The 20442-nt window shown below is 39.8% G+C and overlaps 1 protein-coding gene across 14 annotated transcripts in view; it reads left to right on the top strand.

Annotated features, from left to right (window-relative positions):
• CADPS2 (calcium dependent secretion activator 2) overlaps positions 1-20442 on the top strand; it is a 567394-nt gene that overhangs the window by 207001 nt on the left and 339951 nt on the right. For all 14 annotated transcript variants that reach the window (XM_050782592.1, XM_050782594.1, XM_050782597.1 and 11 more), the window contains exon 3: positions 15726-16058. In XM_050782592.1, the coding sequence (XP_050638549.1) occupies positions 15726-16058 (333 nt within the window). The remainder of the gene's footprint in view (positions 1-15725; positions 16059-20442) is intronic.

The raw sequence follows: 20442 nt of genomic DNA on the forward strand, positions 1-20442 counted from the left end.
TGTAGAATAGATGTAAGAAGATAGCCCAACCTAGTAACATTCAGACTTTTCTATCACACCATGAAACATACTGAATGAAGGCAAAAGAGATGGCTTAGGCTGAAGATATGGCATGGAAAGCTGGTATCTTCTTTGACTTTGTGGCTACATATAGAAGCTTTTCTCTAGAAATTCATATTTGCCATTCCATTGCTCCCTTTTCCATGATGAATAACATGATTTTTCTTCCGCCTTAGGGTCTCAGTCTTTGTTGCACAGTGTCAGACAGATTGGAAGCCCAGGTAGGGTGCAGTGATCTTTGTGTTTGTACAAGTGGCTTGGTAAATCTTCACTTTTAGTCTCATAAGTACAAGGTTAAGGAGTATTTGCTATAGGCTTAAGGAAATTTAAACTAAGCATTTAGAAGAAAGACTCAAAGATCTGCTATTAGCTGATATTAGAAGAAAAAAGCTTTAGAACAACTTCGTAATATTGATAAGATCATGGTAATATCATGTGTATATATTTTTTTCCAATAAAAGCTTTATACTTTTCAAATCCCATTTGTGTTCATTTGGGTATAGACTCATCTCAGTTCTTACAACAGGATGTAAGAAGGCATGGACAGTTCAGGGCTTTATATTTGGTCTAAGGGCTTTATTTTTATTTTTTAGATGTATTTATTTATTTATTTTGAGACAGAGTCTTACTCTGTTGCCCAGGCTGGAGCACAGTGGCACGATCTCAGCTCACTGCAAACTCTGCCTCCCGAGTTCACGCCATTCTCCTGCCTCAGCCTCCCGAGTAGCTGGGACTACAGGCGCCTGCCACCACGCCCAGCTAATTTTTTGTATTTTTAGTAGAGACGGGGTTTCACCGTGGTCTTGATCTCCTGACCTCATGATCTGCCCCCCTCCCCCGCCGGCCTCCCAAAGTGCTGGGATTACAAGCGCGAGCCACTGCGCCTGGCCTTTTCTTTCTCTTTTTCTTTTTGAAACAGTTTCACTCTGTCGCCCAGGCTGGAGTGCAGTGGCATGATCCCAGCCCACTGTAACCTCCACCTCTCGGGTTCAAGTGATTCTCATTCTGAACTTCCTGAGTAGCTGGGATTACAGGCGTGCACCACCACACCTGGCTAATTTTTGTATTTCTAATAGAGACAGGCTTTTGCCATGTTGTCCAGGCTGGTCTCGAACTCCTGACCTCAGGTGATCCACCCACCTTGGCCTCCCAAAGTGCTGGGATTACAGTAATGAGCCACCATGCCTGGCCTGGTCTAAGGGCTTTAGATTTGATATTAGGGCTTTAGATTAGTTATAAGGGATTTAGAATAGTTGGAAGTATCTTTTGAAAGCAACTGTCTCCTAGTTTATAGATGAGGGTCTAGAGGTACTTCTTACCAAAATTAATTTTTTTAGATAAAGTAGATTATTTGCTATCAGTTTTAAGTTGTGATTATTTACATTTGATAGGTAAAGGAATGGGATTGGTTAAACCAGTGTTTTTCAAATCTTTGGAATTCATGGATCAGTAAATAAAAACAGAGGTCAGATATTGCACTTTTTTTGTGTGCCAAGAAAGGTAATTAACCATTACAACAACAATGAAACTGCCTTTGCAAAGGTTATGACAGAGAAATCTAGCATAGCTGATTCCATCTTGCTTCTAGCCTCATAGGCTGGCTGGCTTTGTTCATTCCTATGCATAGACCAAAGTAACCATGGGAAGGATTTAGTTTATAGTTTAACCTGGAAGCAAAGATGATAATAGTCCCTCTCTAAAACTAAACCCCTTCTTGCTCAGGGACTAAAAACCATCTTTGTAAAACTAATGAAAGGCCATAAGATTAGGATTGTGGGAGGGGCCTGAGTTCTGCTAAAATGTAGGCCTAGTTTCTGTAATCCCTTACTGCTCAGTAGTCCTATGGCCAGAGGTCACAAGATTTGTGACTTTCCCAATTGCTCCTGTAGATAACATCACTCTGTAGAACCTAAGATTGACCTTTTGAGGTATCTTTCACATTTTCCTTTTTTGACCACTAACTAAATCCACTCAGACCCACAGTAGTGGTGCAACCCATCCTGCGGCCCCTACGCAGAGGCTAAGTGCAGGAGGACCGTTTCCCACACACCTGTGATTTCGCCTCTAAGCAGTCAACATTTCCCATTCCCTAAACCCTTGCCCACCAAATTATCCTTACAAAAAACCTAAACTCCAAGCCTTTGAGAGATTGAGTAATAACTCCATTTTCTGTGTGGCCAACCTTGCATTAATAAAATTCCTTCTCTATTGCTATAGCACAGTTTCAGTGAATTGGTTTTGTCTCTGTAGCTGTATGGGAAGAATCCATTGGACGAATAAAACAACAAAACCACACGTTTACTATTAATAACATTGTATTACAAAAAGTGACTTCTTGCACCTACAGTTTCAACTATTAGAATATTAAATAAAGTTAGCTTTATTAAAATGCACTTTGAAGTCCTTGTATTTGCTTTTTTTACTTTGAATTCATGAAAACTTTATCCCACGCTGGTCAACACACCAGCCTTTGGATTCAATAACTTTCTAAAGTCCGTTACTACAAGGACCTAATGATTTCCTTTAAAATTTGAGTATCTAATATCTAATGATACTAGACACTACAGAGATTTCAAAGGTGCAGTTTGCAGTCTAAACAAGAGAGAGATACAACGATGTGGTATAAGACAGGACAGCAGTGTTTTTTATACCTACACAGAGCATGGGGAAGTGTTAACATGGCTTAGAATAGAGAAATACCATCAAACTGTGGAATGCTTGACAAAGAGGTGAACAGGAGCATTCTCCTGCCTAATCCTTACCAGTCCATTTATCCGTTGGCCCTGCCAGCTCGGTTGAGTGAGCCACAAATTGATAAATTGCTGAACTTGATTGCATGATGGTGAAGAGGGGAGCTCTAGAGTGAGATTGGGCTTAAATCTTGACTCTTCCACACTCTGACTGTGTGATCTTGGCCATGTCTGTGTACTTCTGTATGCTTTTTGGGTTTTTGTTGTCGTTTTTTACCTTTAAGGTAAATACTAGCACCTTCTTTATGCAATTGTGAGGGTTAATATACATTAAGTCCCTGAAATAAATTTTAGCTATTTTCAAAATACAGTTTTTATCATGTGACTCTCTGCCTTAAATATTGATGGCATTCCATGCTCCTGGGATAAAGACCAGAGCACTTTCCAGGCCTGACAAAGGCACTTCAGGTCCTCTTCAGGCACCTCCCATTCCACTGTACTCTTGGGCCCTTCACTGCAGCCCAGGGAGCTGCCTTAAGGCCCCCTTAGATAGGCTGTGTTCCCTCCACCCACTGTCCCCTGGCCCCATGGTTCCTTTTTATTTGAAAATTCTTTGTCTTCAGATCTCTACTCTCCTCCTCAGGGAAGCCACTGTGACCACCTTAGCCAGATTCAAACTTTGTTACAAACTTATGGCACCAGAAATTCTCACTAGTATTTATCAAGCCACAGGCATATCGGTTTGTATAACCATTTGTTTGCCCCACTGTGAGCTCTAGGAAGGAAGCAAACCTTTGTCATTTTGCTGATGACACCTGATCACATTGCCTGGCAGTTTGGTTTGTCTTGGTAAACATTTGTTGAACAAATGGATAAGCTATGGGGGTGTGAATGTACGCAGAGTGTGGGGGGCTACACAAGTGTGCCCTTTTACTGGAACAGAAAATATGTTCTTGAGAGCAATGCAAGAGAAGCCTGGAAAGGTAGGTTGAGGGAGACTTGGATGGATATAGAGCCTGGCACAAAACAGTGCCAACAGTGCCAACAAATTGACTTGGCTTTGGGTATACAAAGTGACATGGGAAAAAAAAAAATACTGTCACCAAGCACTTACAATCAGTTCCCAGGGAAATGATGGTTTGACTCACAGTCTGGAGAAGTTTCTCCATGATAATCTGGATGTGCCTCTGAGTTGGCCCCATGTCCTTCCTGTACAGCACCTCCAGGATGTGGCTGAGCAGCTGACAGCAGGCCTCCATGTCCTCCTGTCTCTCCAGATGGTACTTGAGCTGATCAGTCATCATGGGAGGCAGGATCTCTCTCTAGTCATGCTGTGTGAAGTGGATATTTAACTGGGGCCAACAGCATCCTTCTCCAACTGTTGCTTGAACATAAGCTTATTGTATTGCAATGTAGTGAGCAGTCGAGATACAGCCTAGTATATAAAATGTCCTCATTTTTTAAATGAATGTCAAGGTTGAAAGGTAAGCAAACCAACTTTAAAGGTAAACATTTGGCTCTTGTTTTCTCATTATTGTAGCAAAAGACATGTATTTTCTGCTAAGTCCTTATTCTTCTGGCAGTTTCTCTGTAGTGTTTACATTTAAGGTGCCATTAATAAAATTTTATGAAGAACCCTAAAAAGTAATTGAGATACTCCTCCTTAGTTATTTTATTGTCTACTCTAATGTATAATTGAGATACTCCCCCTTAGTTATTTTATTGTCTACTCTAATGTATTGTAGGTGTTTCTCATAAACAGAGTAATTAGGCAGGAATCTACCCATTTTTTTAAAGAATATTTTAATAATTTAGACAGTCCATCAAGTTTCGGATTATTGTGGCTTTTCCCACAGTTTATTGCTCTCCTCCCCACCCCCTTACCTTAAGTTTGCTTCCTTTGCCAAAGATGCATGAGTAGGTCTTTAATTTTGTTTTTGAGGTTCAAGAGGTTATAATTTCTTTTCTTCTTTTCTGTTTTTTTACTTTGGGTTCTGGGATGCATGTACAGAACATGCAGGTTTGTTGCATGGATGTGCCTGTGCCGTGGTGGTTTCTGCACCTATCAACCCATCTTCTAAATTTTAAGCCCTGCGTGCATTAGGTGTTTGTCCTAGCGCTCTCCCTCCCTTTACCCCACCACCCCTCAACAGGCTCTGGTGTATGTTGTTCCCCTCCCTGTGTGCATGTGTTCTCGTTGTTTAGCTACCACTTATGAGTGAGAACGTGTGGTGTTTGGTTTTCTGGTCCTGTGTTGGTTTGCTGGGAATGATGGCTTCCAGCTTCATCCATGTCCCTGCAGAGGACATGAACTCATTCTTTTTTTTTGTGTGGCTGTGTGGTATTCCATGGTGTATGTGTGCCACATTTTCTTTATTCAGACACATGCACACATATGTTTATTGCAGCACTATTTATAATAGCAAAGACTTGGAACCTACCTGAATGCCTATCAGTGATAGACTGGATAATTTTTTTAAAAAAATTAGTATACATTATCATTTAACTCACCTTGGTGGATGCCTTTCCAAAAAATAACTTGAAATGAAAGGAGAGAACATCGCTTTAGAGTTTTCACTTGAAATCAGAGGAGGCACACTCGTCTTTTCCGGTATGTGACCCTTGTTCTTTCTACACATCTAGGGCATTAACAGGTCTTCTTGGACCGCATAGTCAGAATGGAGCAGTGGGCTCCTTTGAGTTTCTGTGTCTGGTGTCAACACAGAGGACTCTGTTCTGTGTGAGTCACAGCCAGGTCCCACAGATGGACAAATGCTGCCTTAGTGTGTTTCCATCCAGTAAAACAGTTCGTGTCTTAGAGCTTCAGCACATGAAAGGTTCAGATTTTCCTTTTTAAAGTGCATCTCTTTTAAGTTTGGATTACAACATGTATGAATCAGGAAGTAAAATGTTTCCATGTAAAAAAAAATACTGGTATTTACATACTGGAAAAACATAAATTATTTGATTTCTAGTGGGACTAAACTTCACTACAGTTGAAAAGATTCATGAATTGATAACACCTGAAAAATAGTTTTAAAAACCATATCGCTGTTTCTCCAAGGACAGCATAGGTTGCGGAAATTATGAGACAATATTTTATTTGGTATTATTAAGGAGAAAAAGGCATGTCTTATAAGTGGGCCTCTTGTACGTTTCTCAACGTTTTGTTGAACACATGCTGGCAGCCTTCCTGGAACCATCTCATCGCCACAATGATTTGGCAAGCAGATAATGTTTTTCTCATCATTATAAAATTCTTTTAAATCAAAGAAGTAATGCATGGTTCAAATCAACAGCAATGTGTGAACAATAAGGGCTTCTGTGGAAAAGTATGTTTGAAGCCCTGTTTGGACAGCTGAGCAGACTTACTTTTGGCAGATACAGTTTCTTGTTATAGTAATCACATTTCACTTTTGTTATTAGTTCACCATGACTTTGTTAAGATATTCAGTGACTTATTTGGTATATAAGCTGAGTAGATTAATGGGAAGAGTGGCAGTTGGTGGTGCTCAGATTGAAGGCCATATGTAAGTTAAAATTTACTGAAATGTGGACAAATGTGACATACGTAGTATGTCATAGTTTTCCGACGTGAGGTTCCTAACCGCCACACTGAATAAGATGTGTGCCCAGTGGCATTTTCACAAGAAAGTCACTGGTGGATAATTCCACAGGTGTTGGCCAGCAACCAGCAGGACATCTGGCTTCCAAAGGTGCACCCAGGCTGGGGTGGAGGAATGGGAGAGAAAGGGAGTAAAGGAGTAGTGATTTTAGAGTCCAAAGGTCCAGTATTCGGGTCTCTATTCTCCCAGTAGCTGTATGGCCTTGAGCCAGTAACTTATCTCCTCAGCTTAAACCACTTAACCTTTAAAAGAGAATGATATTGGAGAGGGTACTGGGTGATTGTGAGGATTAAAGAAGATAATACAGGAAGAGCTCTAGGGAGACAGGATACCTGCTCCTTGGTGAGTTTGTCAGTGTAAGGAATTCCCATGACAGCTTCGACACCAGCATGGTGCCCTGCTGGTACTCCAGGCAGAATTTCACTGAGGATCCTGGGTCCCACAGCAGAAAGTTGGAGGGTGACCACCGATGCCTGGGGACCAGCTCTGGAACCAGTTTCCACATGTAGCCACACTTTACCTGCCTTTAACTTGGTAACTGTTGTTATGAAAGGATGCAGGATTCAGGTATTTTATATTTAGTGAGACTAAACCCATCATTGTTAGTTTCATAACTGATAAGCCTGAAAGATTGTCTTAAACTCTATTATTATTTCTGTAAGAACACAGATTATAGGAAGTGTTAGATAATATTATATTTATTAGACAGTATAATTTATTTTACTCACAAAACTAATCTCTCTCCTTTGGGACATTACTCATTATGCTTCCTTCCCTCTGATATCCTTTCCTCCCCTTTTCATATGTACAAGGTCCATGTTTTATACTCCTTTCCTATATGAGCATATAATAGGAATCAGTAAACCTTACTGGTTCATTAATTATTTAAATTATGCAAGTGTATGGATGGGTTTCACAGCTTTAAAGTCTGCCCTAGTTTTGCTCACACCTCTGCCTTCCTACTTACTACTCCTCTGCTAAATACTCTCCAAAATAATCTTTCAACATGTCACTTCCTTACTTATTTAGTGTTTTCCATTGCCTCCTGTATCAAATTACATCTCTGTACCTATCCTTCTTTGCTTATCCAGGGGTTCTTTCTCACTGTACTGAGAGCCCTGCTCTCCAGGCAGTTGATCAGCTGCTTCTCACAAGACTAGGCTGACTCTTTCCCTCTTTCCTCTGCAACATTATTAGTAGTAGTAGTAGTAGTATTTTTTTAAGTGATAATCTTACTCTGTCACCCAGGCTGGAGTGCATGGTTCACTGCAGCCTCAAACTGCTAGGCTCAAGCTATCCTTCCACCTCAGCTTTCCGAGTAGCTGGGAGTACAGGCATGCACCACTGTATATGGTTATTTGTACATTTTTTTGTAGAGATGAGGTCTTGCTATGTTGCCCAGGCTGGTCTCGAACTCTTATGCTCAAGTTATTCTCCCACCTTTGCCTCCCAAAGTTCTGGGATTTCAGGCATGAGCCACCACAGTCCAGCCCTTCCTCTGTGATGTTATTCATTGTGATTTCTTCCTCTGCAGTATTGTTCCCTCATCCTGATTCATTAATTATTTAAATTATACAAGTGCATGGATGGGGGAATTAAATCATTGGTTTAACCATTCAAACCACTCATTCACTCATCCAGTGGGTATTTTCTGGGTGCCTGCTATCCATGTACCTGGCCTAGTGCTAGGTGCTACAGATAGAATGGTGAATGAAACAGTCTTTGACTTCATGGAACTTACTGTTCAGTGAGGAAAAGAGATGGGAATTAAATTGTTTACTTAAATATTACAGTAACAGTGTGATCAATATCTTAAAGAAAAAAGAAAAGGTCCTGTAACAGCATACGATACAGGATCTGACCAAGCCTGGCTGACTGGGGAAGAAATTCCTGAGGAAGGATCAACTGGGTGGAGATCTGAATGGCGACTAAGATAATTAGTGGACGGTGAGGTAGACAATGGGAGGTTTTTAAAAGGCCTGTGGGATTGGAGCACAGAGATCCAGCAAGGAAGAATAACTTATGATGAAACCAGAGAGGAAGTCTGGGACTTTAAAAAAAAAAAAAAAAAAAAAAAAAAAAAAAGGTTTCACTGCCAGAGTGCAGCAGCGAGATCATAGATCTCTGCAGCTTAGAACTCCTGGGCTCATGGCTGGGCACCATGGCTCATGCCTGTAATCCCAGCACTTTGGGAGGCTGAGGCAGGTGGATCACTTCAGGTCAGGTGTTCGAGACCAACCTCATTAACATGGTGAAACCTCGTCTCTACTAAAAATACAAAAAAATTAGCCGGGCGTAGTGGCATGTGCCTGTAGTCCCAGCTACTCAGAGACTGAGGCGAGAGAATTGCTTCAGCCCGCGAGGCAGAGGTTGCAGTGAGCTGAGATGGCGCCACTGGACTCCAGCCTGGATGACAGAGTGAGACTCCATCTCAAAATAAAACAAAACAAAACAAAAACCTCCTGGGCTCAAGTGATCCACCTGCCTCAACCTCCCGAGTGGCTGGGACTACAGGCATGTGCCACCACGCCTGGCTAATTTTTAAATTTTATTGTAGAGACAGGGTTTTGCCCAGGCTGATCTCCAACTCCTGAGCTCAAGCGATCCTCTCACTTTGGCCTCCCAAAGTGCTAGGATATAGGCATGAGCCACTGTGCCCAGCCTCGTTTGAGACATTTTTGAAGTGGGACCTCAGAGGCCATGGTGACGATTTCAGTGGAAGACCAATGAAACCAATGAAATAGTTTTAAGCCGTAGAAGGATTTAAATGATCAGTGTTTAAAATATATATATATATGCCAATTGACAACAAGTTTGCAAAAAATGGTAGTAGGAATAGGGTGACTGCCAGAAAAACCTCTGAGGCAGAGACCAGTTGCAAGCCTGTTTGCTCTTATCCCTTGAGCCCCAGGGAAAGGGAGGGAGAACCGTTGTGGGAGATGGAGAGGTGAAGAAGGGCTTGAGAGGAATTGAGGGGATAGAATCAGCAGGGTTCAGGGACAAGTTGTATGTTGGGGAATATAGCATGGAGGATGTGAGGAGTCAGGAATGATTTCCAGGCCCTCGAGGATGGAAACTGGGATCTGTCACTCACTGAGATAGGCAAGCAGGAAGCAGAACAAATATTGGAAAAGTCATGAACTCTGAGACTTATTTAGAGTGCCAATGGGACACCTAAGGAGAGATGGGAGTGATATTAGAGATCTAAATGCGGAACTTAAGTAAAATTAAAGGTTGATGGATCAGGCTTCGTGATGGCCTTCAGAGTATGTGTGATGTGGAAGGCCCCACACCTAATCAGCAGACTGAGGGCAGAGGGTAAATGTAGCCTTCTTATGATTGTGGGCCTTTCATTGTCCTCTCCACATAGGGCCAAGAGAACGGGTCTTCATTCCTGCTTTCAGATTGTTACTCTTCCTCCCCCATGTGAAAGTCCATTTCCTTCTGGAGCTTGTGCCTTTCAATACATCACTTCTAGACTTCCAGTTACTGGATATTTATCCATCCCCTGGTTCTTTTCCCACAGTCATCAGTATTGTAGGACACCTGTGAGTTAGATGCGTGTATAATCCTCCTGTTTATCTCTGGAGATTTCAGTGTGTGGGGGTAGTAATTACTTTTTCTCAACAAATATATATATATAATTGTTTTTCTTTAGACAGGGTCTCACTCTGTCACCCAGTTTGGAGTGCAGTGGTGTGATCATGGCTCACTACAACCTCCAGCTTTTGGGATCGAGCAGTCCTCCCACCTCAGTCTACTGTGTAGCTAGGACCACAGGCATGTGTCACTATACTCGGCTAATTTTTCATATTTTTGGCAGAGCAGGGTTTCACCATTTTGCCCAGCCTGGTCTTAAACTTGTGAGCTCAAGCCATCTGCTCACCTTGGCCTCTCAAAGTGCTGGGATTACAGGTGTGAGCTACTGCGCTGGCCAACAAATTTTTATTAAGCTCTCACTAAGGGACAGGCTCTGTGTTAGGTACTGGATTTTGAGCAAACAAAACAAAGTTGCTGCTGAGGTGCTTACCTTCTATTTTGGTGGGGGGACGGGCAATAAATGCATGTCAGATGATGTTATATGCAGAAACAAAAAACAGAGCAAGATGAAAGAGTGAGGTAGATGAATAAGGTGGCAGGAAGATAGGACTTCCTCTCCGGAGACAAGAGCTTCTGCTCTTCACTACTCCAGTAAATCTTGTCTGTCAAAAATGACCTGGCAATGATAAAAAAACCAGCAAATCTCTCTTCATTTGACCTGATTTTTCTTATGGCACTTGGTAATTCTCTGTCTCTCTCTCATGATGAGATGGACAAATGGACAAAGGGAGATTTTTAAAAGGCCTGTGGGACTGTCTCTATCTCTCTTATCTTGACTGAGACTGTCTCTGTGTCTCTTATCCTGAAACCATCTCCTTTCTTGACTGCTAGTAAATCCATATTTTTTCTTCTACTCTGACACCACCAACCTGCCATGGAGCCAGTTCTTTTGCCAAATTTTAAAATGTAGGCATTTCAGAATATTTTGTCTTGATTCTTTCCGTTTTGTTTTGTTTTTTACCATACTTTGTCTCCAAAGCTGACCTGTACCAAAACTAAACTGATTTTCCATGACTCTCCCAACATTCACCACCATATACAAATGCACACACATGGGCTTCCACCTGTATTCTTTATTTTTGGTTACTGGAATCTGGACACCCAAGTAAAAAACATGCAATTTTCCAATTTTCCCTGTCTTATGTTCCACATTTTGTAAATTACCAAGACACATTCATTCTATTTCCCACATCCTCATTAACTCCACCTTTCTCTCTAGCCTAGTCCTAGCCCTTATTGTTTTCCACCAGGTCTGTTGTGTTCATGTGATAACTGATGTCCCAGTGTCTGCTCTGGTCACTTGTTGTCTACCTTTGGTGCTGCCACCAGTTACCTAATGCATGCTTCTCATCATTTTAGCACCTTGGCTACCCAGCTACCCTTGACTTCTGCGTCACCAGATAGAGCCCAGAGTCCTCCCTCCCCCACTTGGCCCCCACTCTTATAGTGAATGTCCCTGCTAGTATGTAAGTCCTTGTATTTCCCTCAAAAGGCCTTGCAGTGTTATTCTTTTGTGCTTTATTGCCATTGTTCTTTTATTTTCTTTTTCTCGAAGTATCCTTTTTTTCTCTCTTTCTCTGTCACACAATTCATGGGTTGTTCAAAACATGAGGCCCTTGTCTCTGCCCTGTGCTCCTCTCCTCTCATACTCTGGCCCCCAAACAGAGTTAATAACTTCTTTTCTTTTGCCTTTTCTCCCTCTGTGGGTTTCCATTGCTGCCGTCACCCTATTATATTTTCATGTGTATCGTGTCTCTCTTAGGTGCTGTGACTGTTTGAAGGCAAGGCCTTTGGCTCATTTCTCCTTGTGCCCCCAACACTTAGCAGAATCCCTGAAATGTTGTTAACACTTACTAAATGTTGATTATATTACATCTAATTGGATTGAGTATGGTTTCAGGTATGGTTTTGTAGGGGAAATGAATTCAAAAATGTAAGTTTCTTGGTGTCCTTGTTTCAAAAATGTGGTTTGGTTACTTGGTGGAATCTAGCTTTGACTCTGTTAGGCAGAAGAAGTGGGAAAATATAAAATGCCTGCCAATTTAGAGTATTAGAAATTAAGCAATTAAAGGGTTTTCTGATGCCCCTCCTTAGGTATTCATACTTCACTTTATGTCTTGCTGGTCAAATGATACACACATTACTAAATTTCTCAAAGTTGGTTGTTTTGACTTAGAATATTTTCCTATAGGAACAATATTGCAGTTCTTCAGTGTTTTTGTATCAGTTAGAGTGCACTATGAAGACAGAGAACACACAATAATTGAACAGGGAACAGTTAATATAAACAATAATAAATTGGTTACTGTGGGTAAAGCAAACTCTAAAGAATATAGGAGTAGCAGAAACAGGGAACAGAGTACCCAAAGAGGCACCCCCTACCCCAGGGCTGGAATCCAGACCTCACTGGAGAAGGTGTGTCTCACTGCATGGCAGAGTAGTTCACCGAAGTGTTGTAGGGAGACTTGCAGGGGATTGGCCTTCTGGGGTCCTAGGGGGAAGCTGTCCACAGAGGGGTGCCACACTGCAGAACTCACTGGGAATCTGCCAGTGGGGATAGTACGTTGGGAGACCATTCTTAGGGATCTGGAGAAAAGCTGCCCAAGGGTTGCTGCCACATGCCTTCAGGTAAGAAGAGAACCAGGAAGAACAGCCCTTTTTCTTCCAGTGTAAGTCCTCTGGCAGCCTCTACTGATGTTGCTTAAAATTGTGTTAGCTGGCTGGGCGCCGTGGCTCACACCTGTAATCTCAGCACTTTGGGAGGCTGAGGCAGGCGGATCATGAGGTCAGGAGTTCGAGACCAGCCTGACCAACATGGTGAAACCCTGTCTCTACTAAAAATACAAAAATTAACTGGCCATGGTGGCACATGCCCGTAGTCCCAGCTACTTAGGAGGCTGAGGCAGGAGAATCACCTGAACCTGGGAGGTGGAGTTTGCAGTGAACCGACATGATGCCATTGCACTCCAGCCTGGGTGACAGAGCAGGAAAAAAAAAAAAAATTGTGTTAGCTGACACAGGCAGGGCAATGGAAACGTGGAAGAATGGAGCTGAGAAGCAACAGATTAATAGCTGGCAGAGTCCATCCCTTTAACTACTGAGCTTCCCTGAGTTCCACCTTGAGATACAAATATTGCAGAAATTAGGGTACAAATAGACCAAAATCATGTGTATATAAGATCATATGTATAAATACTTTTAATATTTGTGAATATAGTTTTAAATTGCATATGAATACTTCTTATGCAGGTTATAAATATACAGTTTATTTATGTTAAATGTCACTGCTCAATGCGAGTGATTAGATGAGGTTGAGAAGGGAGGTGGAGACACATCTGAGTTCTGAAGTAGTTCTTGTCATTCTTAGACAAAACATATTGTTAAACATCTCAATTTCATTGTCTTTGATATAGAAATATTTAAAACACTATTCGTATACCTGTCACTTAAGAATTAATTTGTGTTGCCTTAAAAACATAAAAAATAAGACAGGGAGACTTTCCAATAGTAAGTAATAGAGCCAGAGTTGGTAAAGACAGAGGAAGAATTTTGGGAATGTGTTACACACACAGAGGATCCCTGACTCATGACAGTTCTGCTTATGATTTTTCGGCTTTACAATGGTACAAAAGTGATACAACTCAGTGGAAACCATATTTTGACTGCCTATACAGCCGTTCTGCTTTTCATAGTATAATATTTGACAAATTACATGAGATGTTCAATACTTTATCATAAAGTAAGCTTCGCATTAGATGATTTTTTCCCAACTGTAGGCTAATGTAAGTGTTTTGAGCATGTTTCAGGTAAGTTAGGTGTATTAAATGCTTTTTTAATATGATATTTTTAACTTATGACAGACTCATTAGGACGTAACCTCATTGTAGTTTGAGGAGCATCTTATTTGCCAATGCAGAATTTACTATCAGTGGTTCAGTATGTAAGTCTGTCAACCAAAATGTTTGAGTTCCAGGAATCTTCTTGCCATTGAGCAAAGATAGGAAACAAGAAAAACAGTTAGTGTGAGTGACCTTAAGAGCGAGAACTAAAGTGGAGGGAAAAGGCTTGGGGTCAGGTGGTTGAGCATGCCAGCCAGTGGTTCAAGTGAGTCCACTTTGACTGTATCAAGCAGGTGTGCTGCTTGCCCACATGCAGACAGGCATGGAAGTGTGGTGCAAGTAGTATGATCATAACTTGGGAGTATATCACTATAATAAGTCAGTTCTTAGGGTAAAAGTTGAGGCCAGGCATAGTGGCTCATGCCTGTAATCCTAGCACTTTGGGAGGTCAAGGCAGGAGGATTACTTGAGCCCAGGAGTTTGAGACCAGCCTGAGCCACATAAGTGAGACCCCATATCTACAAAAAAATTACAAAAACTAGCCCAGGCATGATGGTGTGTGTTTGCAGGTCCCAGCTACTTGGGAAGCTGAGGTGGGAGGATTGCTTGAGCCTGGGATGTCAAGACTGCAGTGAGCTGTGATTGTGTCACTGGGCTCCAGCCTGGGCGACAGAGTGAGACCCTGTTTCAAAAAAAAAGAAAAGTTGACATGAATTTTTGTTCTGTAAGCTCAATAACAGCAAAAAATTTATGGAGGTTCTATTAAATTGTCCTGCAGGCTTTTTTTGGAGAGTATTTTGACATTATGGAAAGAATAAAGCAATAATAAAAGCAGTCTTACATGGCTTGTAGAGGATTCTTAGGAATATTGACAGCATAATAGATGTTTAATGAATCTTAACTGATACTTAGATACATAACTTAGCAGAATAGAGAGATTTAAGGCCAAATCTGGTGTCTCTTCCCAAATATGACCTTATTACTGTACTTATTTTTACCCAACCCTTGCTACCTGTCTCATGAACATCTTACCCTATGGTTGTCATTGTTTTTATTTTATTTTCTTTTCAGTAGTAATGGACAATTAGAAGTCCCTTAGAGGTATTGCTTTTTCAAGCCTCCATTCCTCCTAGTTATGATAAGTGTGTAAGAAGTTGCGGAGGTGGTAAAATCAGGGATGGGGACAGGTATATTCTAGCCTCTCAGCTGTTGGGCAATTTTGAGTAAAAATTACATATGATGAATATAGACTTGGATACTAGACTTACCCTACTATTGGTCTTCAAGTCCACACTCAAATGATAGAGGATTCTCTCCTTGCTGAAAAACCAACTAGAACTCTCAGACACAGGTATGGATGTTGGGTTCATATCTCCAGTTTTCCTAATCTTTTTTTTATTTTTCTTATAAACAATGGTCATTTATTTCTCACAGTTCTGGAGATTTGGGAAGTCCAAAATCAGGGTGTTAGCCCATTTGGTGTCTGTGAAGACCTGCTTCCTGATTCACAGACAGCTGACCTTTCACTCTGAACACATGTGGTGGAAGGCTTGAGATAGTTCTGGAGTCTGTGTATAAGAGCACAAATCACATTCATAAGGACGTCACTCTAAAGGATTTAGTTTTAGAGGTGGGAGACATACAGGTCAAAGTAAACTATCTTACAGGTTTTTTTTTTTTTTTTTTTTTTTTTTTTTTACTGTATACTGTGTCTCCTAAACATTTTAACACTTTAGAGAGATTTGGGGCCACCATTATGACATTGGTTACCATGTATTATAAAACATTTTAATCATTGTGGACTATTTGGCTGAAATATTTGTAGAAACTCTGGCTGGACTGCTGAAAGCAAGTGGTGTTAGCACCCACACCTAATTGTAATTGGGTTTTTTTGTTTGTTTGTTTTTCAGGTTTTTCTAAAGAGTGACCGAGTGGCCAGAATGGTTCAGAGTGGAGGGTGTTCTGCTAATGACTTCAGAGAAGTATTTAAGAAAAACATAGAAAAACGTGTGCGGAGTTTGCCAGAAATAGATGGCTTGAGCAAAGAGACAGTGTTGAGCTCATGGATAGCCAAATATGATGCCATTTACAGGGGTGAAGAGGACTTGTGCAAACAGCCAAACAGAATGACCTTAAGTGCAGTGTCTGAACTTATTCTGAGCAAGGAACAACTCTATGAAATGTTTCAGCAGATTCTGGGTATTAAAAAACTAGAACACCAGCTCCTTTATAATGCATGTCAGGTAAGTGGTCTATGATATTTTTCATTCCCCTGTCTGACTCGTGGAATAAACATGAAGTATTTACAAGCCTATGAAGATGTACTTTACTTGCTATAATCACTTTACTTGGAAAGTTGAGCAAAATTGAATTTTAATAAATTACATAGTGATGAGAGAAGTTTTGAAAGACGTATTTGGTAGAAAGGGAAGAATATCAGTACTTCTTATCTAGTAAATAATTGTCCCTATGTGCCCTATTTTAGGACATCAATTTGTGTCTATTAGGTATAAATGGGCCATGCCCTGTAGAGTAAAATGAAAATGATCTCCTATCTGAAGAAGCTTGGCAAATTATAATAAATGGATATTTCTCACTGCAAAATAGTATTTTATAAAGATAGGATGCTGATCTTCTGAGTTGTATGGAAGTAATGAAATTTTAAATTTTTTAATTTAACTCACCCAGATAGAAATAAATTGAGGATGATTGTTGAAATATGTAATTTAAAGAGAAGACAGAGTCTATATTATATTTTCTCTTCAGTTGTTATTCTAGCTATACATACAAAAATGGGATAAAGGCCAGGCATAGTGGCTCACGCCTGTAACAGCGCTTTGGGAGGCTGAGGCAGGCGGATCTTGAGGTCAGGAGATAGAGACCATCCTGGGCAGCATAGTGAAACCTGATTTCTACCAAAAATAGAAAAATTAGCTGGGTATGGTGGTGCGCACCTGTAGTCCCAGCTACTCAGGAGGCAGAGGCAGGATAATTGCTTGAACCTGGGTAGTGAGCTGAGATCATGTCACTGTGCTCCAGCCTGGCAACAAAGCAAGACTCGTCTTAAAAAAAAAAAAAAAAAAAAAAAAAAGTTGGTGGGGGGGATAAAATCATGTTTCACATTTTTCATTTTTCAGACCCAATGATTTGTCTAATAATGTAGTCCTTCTGTATTTGCATTTTGTTTGTTTATGTTGGGGGTATAAATTATTTATGCCCTAATATACAACTTAAATTGATAAAATTCTGACACTTAAAAATTTATGTGTTCCTTAAGAGTTACACTTCTATAATGTACATTTTTATTTTTAATCTTTTTGCAAATCATCTCTTAATTTCAGAGTTATATCCATATTGGTTACTTTGCATTGGTAATTTGTGGATCATTTCAAATCAACAAATTAATAGAGTTAATAGTAAATCACTGTGGAGCTTTAACTCTGTGAACAATTTGTGTACTCACCGTAATTGATTTCATTGTTTTATTAAACCAGGTAGTTATTTGATAATAGTAGAAGATGACTATAAAACCAAAATCTTCTATTTAAGAGATAACTTCAGCTGGAACTTTGTATTTTTAGTGAAACAGTAGCTCACCTGTACAAATAAATGTTGACGAACATAATTTAGTGGGAAAATTCAGATTCAGATATTCAGTAGATATTTGTTGAGCTTTATTGAAGTCCAAAACCTCTGTAGGTATGAGGGAATCCAAGTTGAGTGAAAAAACATATTTTACCTCTATAGTGGCTAGAGTCTCTATAAGAAAAGACTTCATAAGTCCAAGAAATGTCATTTATTTGCAGCTTGCCCAGCTTTTTATTATGAGGATGGGAGTGATGACTTCCAAGCTCTTTATATGTCTCAGTTAGAGGTATAATTCCTTTCAGTTCTGAGATTTGAAAGAAAAGCTTATGGATTATTTTTTATTGATTTTAAAACAAATTATAAGACCTCTAAATGAGTTACTACATATGGATTAGAATATACTAGATGTTACAAGGTTATAAAATATATTTCCACGTTCCTATGAGTTTATGTTATTAGCTTAAAATATGTTTAAGTTGTCTGCCTACTAAAGAATCAGCTGGACTATGGGCACCCTGGTTTTAGTCTTCCGTGATTTGAAACCTACTTGCAATTCAGATCTCTGACTGTAACAGTGGGTTTGTCCTTGCTCAGCATTGACCTGAACAACAACAAAAATAAAAAATAGCAGATTTGTTTATTTGTCCTTTCAGTTCTCTCAGTATTTGTCTCATATATTTTGATACTCTATTAGGTACATATATTTGTATTAGGATTATTATGTCTTTTTGTAGAATTGACTCCTTTATCGTGATACAGTATTCCTTTTTATCCTTGATTATTTTCCTTTTTCTGAAGTCTACATTGTCTTAAGCTAATATAGCCACTTCAGCTTTCTTTTTATTAAGGTTAACATGGTATCTCTTTCTCCATCTGTTTACTTTTAACCTAAGTCTTTATTTTTAAAGTGGATGTTTTGTAGACAGTGTGCAATTGGGTCTTGAAGTTTTTCTTTTTTTCTGAGACGGAGTCTTGCTCTGTTGCCCAGGCTGGAGTGCAGCGGTGTGATCTCAGCTCACTGCAACCTCTACCTCCTGGGTTCAACTGATTCTCCTGCCTCAGCCTCCCGAGTAGCTGAGATTACAGGCACACACCACCATGCCTGGCTAATTTTTGTATTTTTAGTGGAGACGGGGTTTCACCATGTTGGCCAGGATGGTCTCGATCTCCTGACCTCATGATCTGCCCGCCTCAGCCTCCCAAAGTGATGGGATTACAGGAGTAAGCCACCGCGCCTGGCTAAAGTTTTCTTTTTTTAAAATCCAGACGGATCATCTTGTTCTTTTAATGGGTATGTTTAGGCCACTCATATTTAAGGTGATTACTAATATACTTGGATTAAATTTTATAATCTTTGTAGCTTTTACCACTTCCATGCATTTGTTCTTTGCCCTCCCCTACTTTTTATGCCTTCTCTAATTTTGAGAGAACACTTTATATGAATTCCATTTTTTTATATTTTGTTGTACTGTTTATATAATTTTTTAAGAAACAAAATTTTGGTGATTATCCTAGAGTTTAAAATACACATTTTTAAATAATCTAAGCCTACCCTCAGATAACACTATACTATAAGGCTTCATGTGTACTGCAGCTACTCCATAATAGACTATACCCAATTCCTTCCTCTCATCCCTTATAACATTGCTGTCATTCACTTCACTTACAATATACTATAACCTCCCAATATATTCTTTCTATTATTGCTTTGAACAGTTATAGGAAAAATAAAATATTATATATATTTTACTTTCATTTATTCTTCCTCTGATGCTCTTTCATTTCTTTATGTAGATTCAGGTTTCTTACTGATACTATTTTCCTTATCTCTGAAGAACTTCTTTTAATATGTCTTGCAGGCCAAGACTAGTGGTGATGCAGTCTCTCAGTTTTTGTCTGAGAAAGTTGTTGTTTCTTCTTCACATTTAAAATATGATTTCACTGGATATAGAATTATCTGTTAGTTTTTTTTTTCTTTCAACACTCTGAAAATGTCACCACACTGTCTTTTTGTTTGCATGATTTCTGATGAGAAGTCTAATGTAGTTCTTATCCTTTACCCTTTAGAGGTAAGGTGTTATTTTCCCCCTTATGGCTTCCTTCAAGAGTTTTTCCTTCTTTCATTTTTTCTGCAATTCGAATATACTATGTCTAGGGGTGTGTGTGTGTGTGTGTGTGTGTGTGTATGTGTGTGTGTGTGTGTGTGTGTGTGTGTGTGTATTTCTTTTGCTTGGTATTTTTCTGAGCTTCCTGTATCTGGGGGTCAGTGTCTATCTTTAATTTTGGAAAGTTCGCTGCTGTTATTACTTCAAAAATTCCTTCTGTCCTATCCCCTCTTTATTCTTTTTCTGGTATTCCAGATATGTTTATGTCACCCACACTTGTATCACCTGTGTTATCCCATAGTCCTGGGATGTTCCGTTGTTTGATCAACTCTTTTTCTCTTGTATTTCAGGTTGGGAAGATTTTATTGACATGTCTTTAAGCTCGCTGATTCTTTCCTCAGCAATGTCAAGTATTAGGATTGCTAATACGATAGGCTAATGAGCCTATCAAAGGCATATTTCATTTCTTTCACGATGTTTTTATTTATTTCTAGCATTTCCTTTTGATTTTTGGTAGTTTCCATCTCCTGCTTGTATTATGCATTGTTCTTGCATGTTTTCAACTTTTTACATTAGGGCCCTTAGCCTATTAATAATAGTAATTTAAATTCCTTGTTTGATAATTCTAACATCTGTCTCATATCTGAATCTAGTTCAGATGCTTGCTCTATCTCTCCAGACTGTTTCTTTTGTTTTTTTGCTTTTGATGTGCCTCATAATTTTTTTGTTGTAAGCCGGATATATCAGGTAACGAGAACTGAGAACTGAGGTAACTAAGACTTTCATATGAATATTTTCGTTAATCTGAGTAGGAGTTGAGCTGCGTTTAATGTTTAATGTTTCTTGTAGCCATAAGTACGAGAAACTTCAAATTCCTCCAGTATCCTTATTTTTGTCTCCCCTTTTGACTGGGCTTCCCTAAGTACTCCGCCCC

Source organism: Macaca thibetana, chromosome 3, assembly GCF_024542745.1.
Source record: "Macaca thibetana thibetana isolate TM-01 chromosome 3, ASM2454274v1, whole genome shotgun sequence".
Taxonomy (NCBI): Eukaryota; Metazoa; Chordata; class Mammalia; order Primates; family Cercopithecidae; genus Macaca; species Macaca thibetana.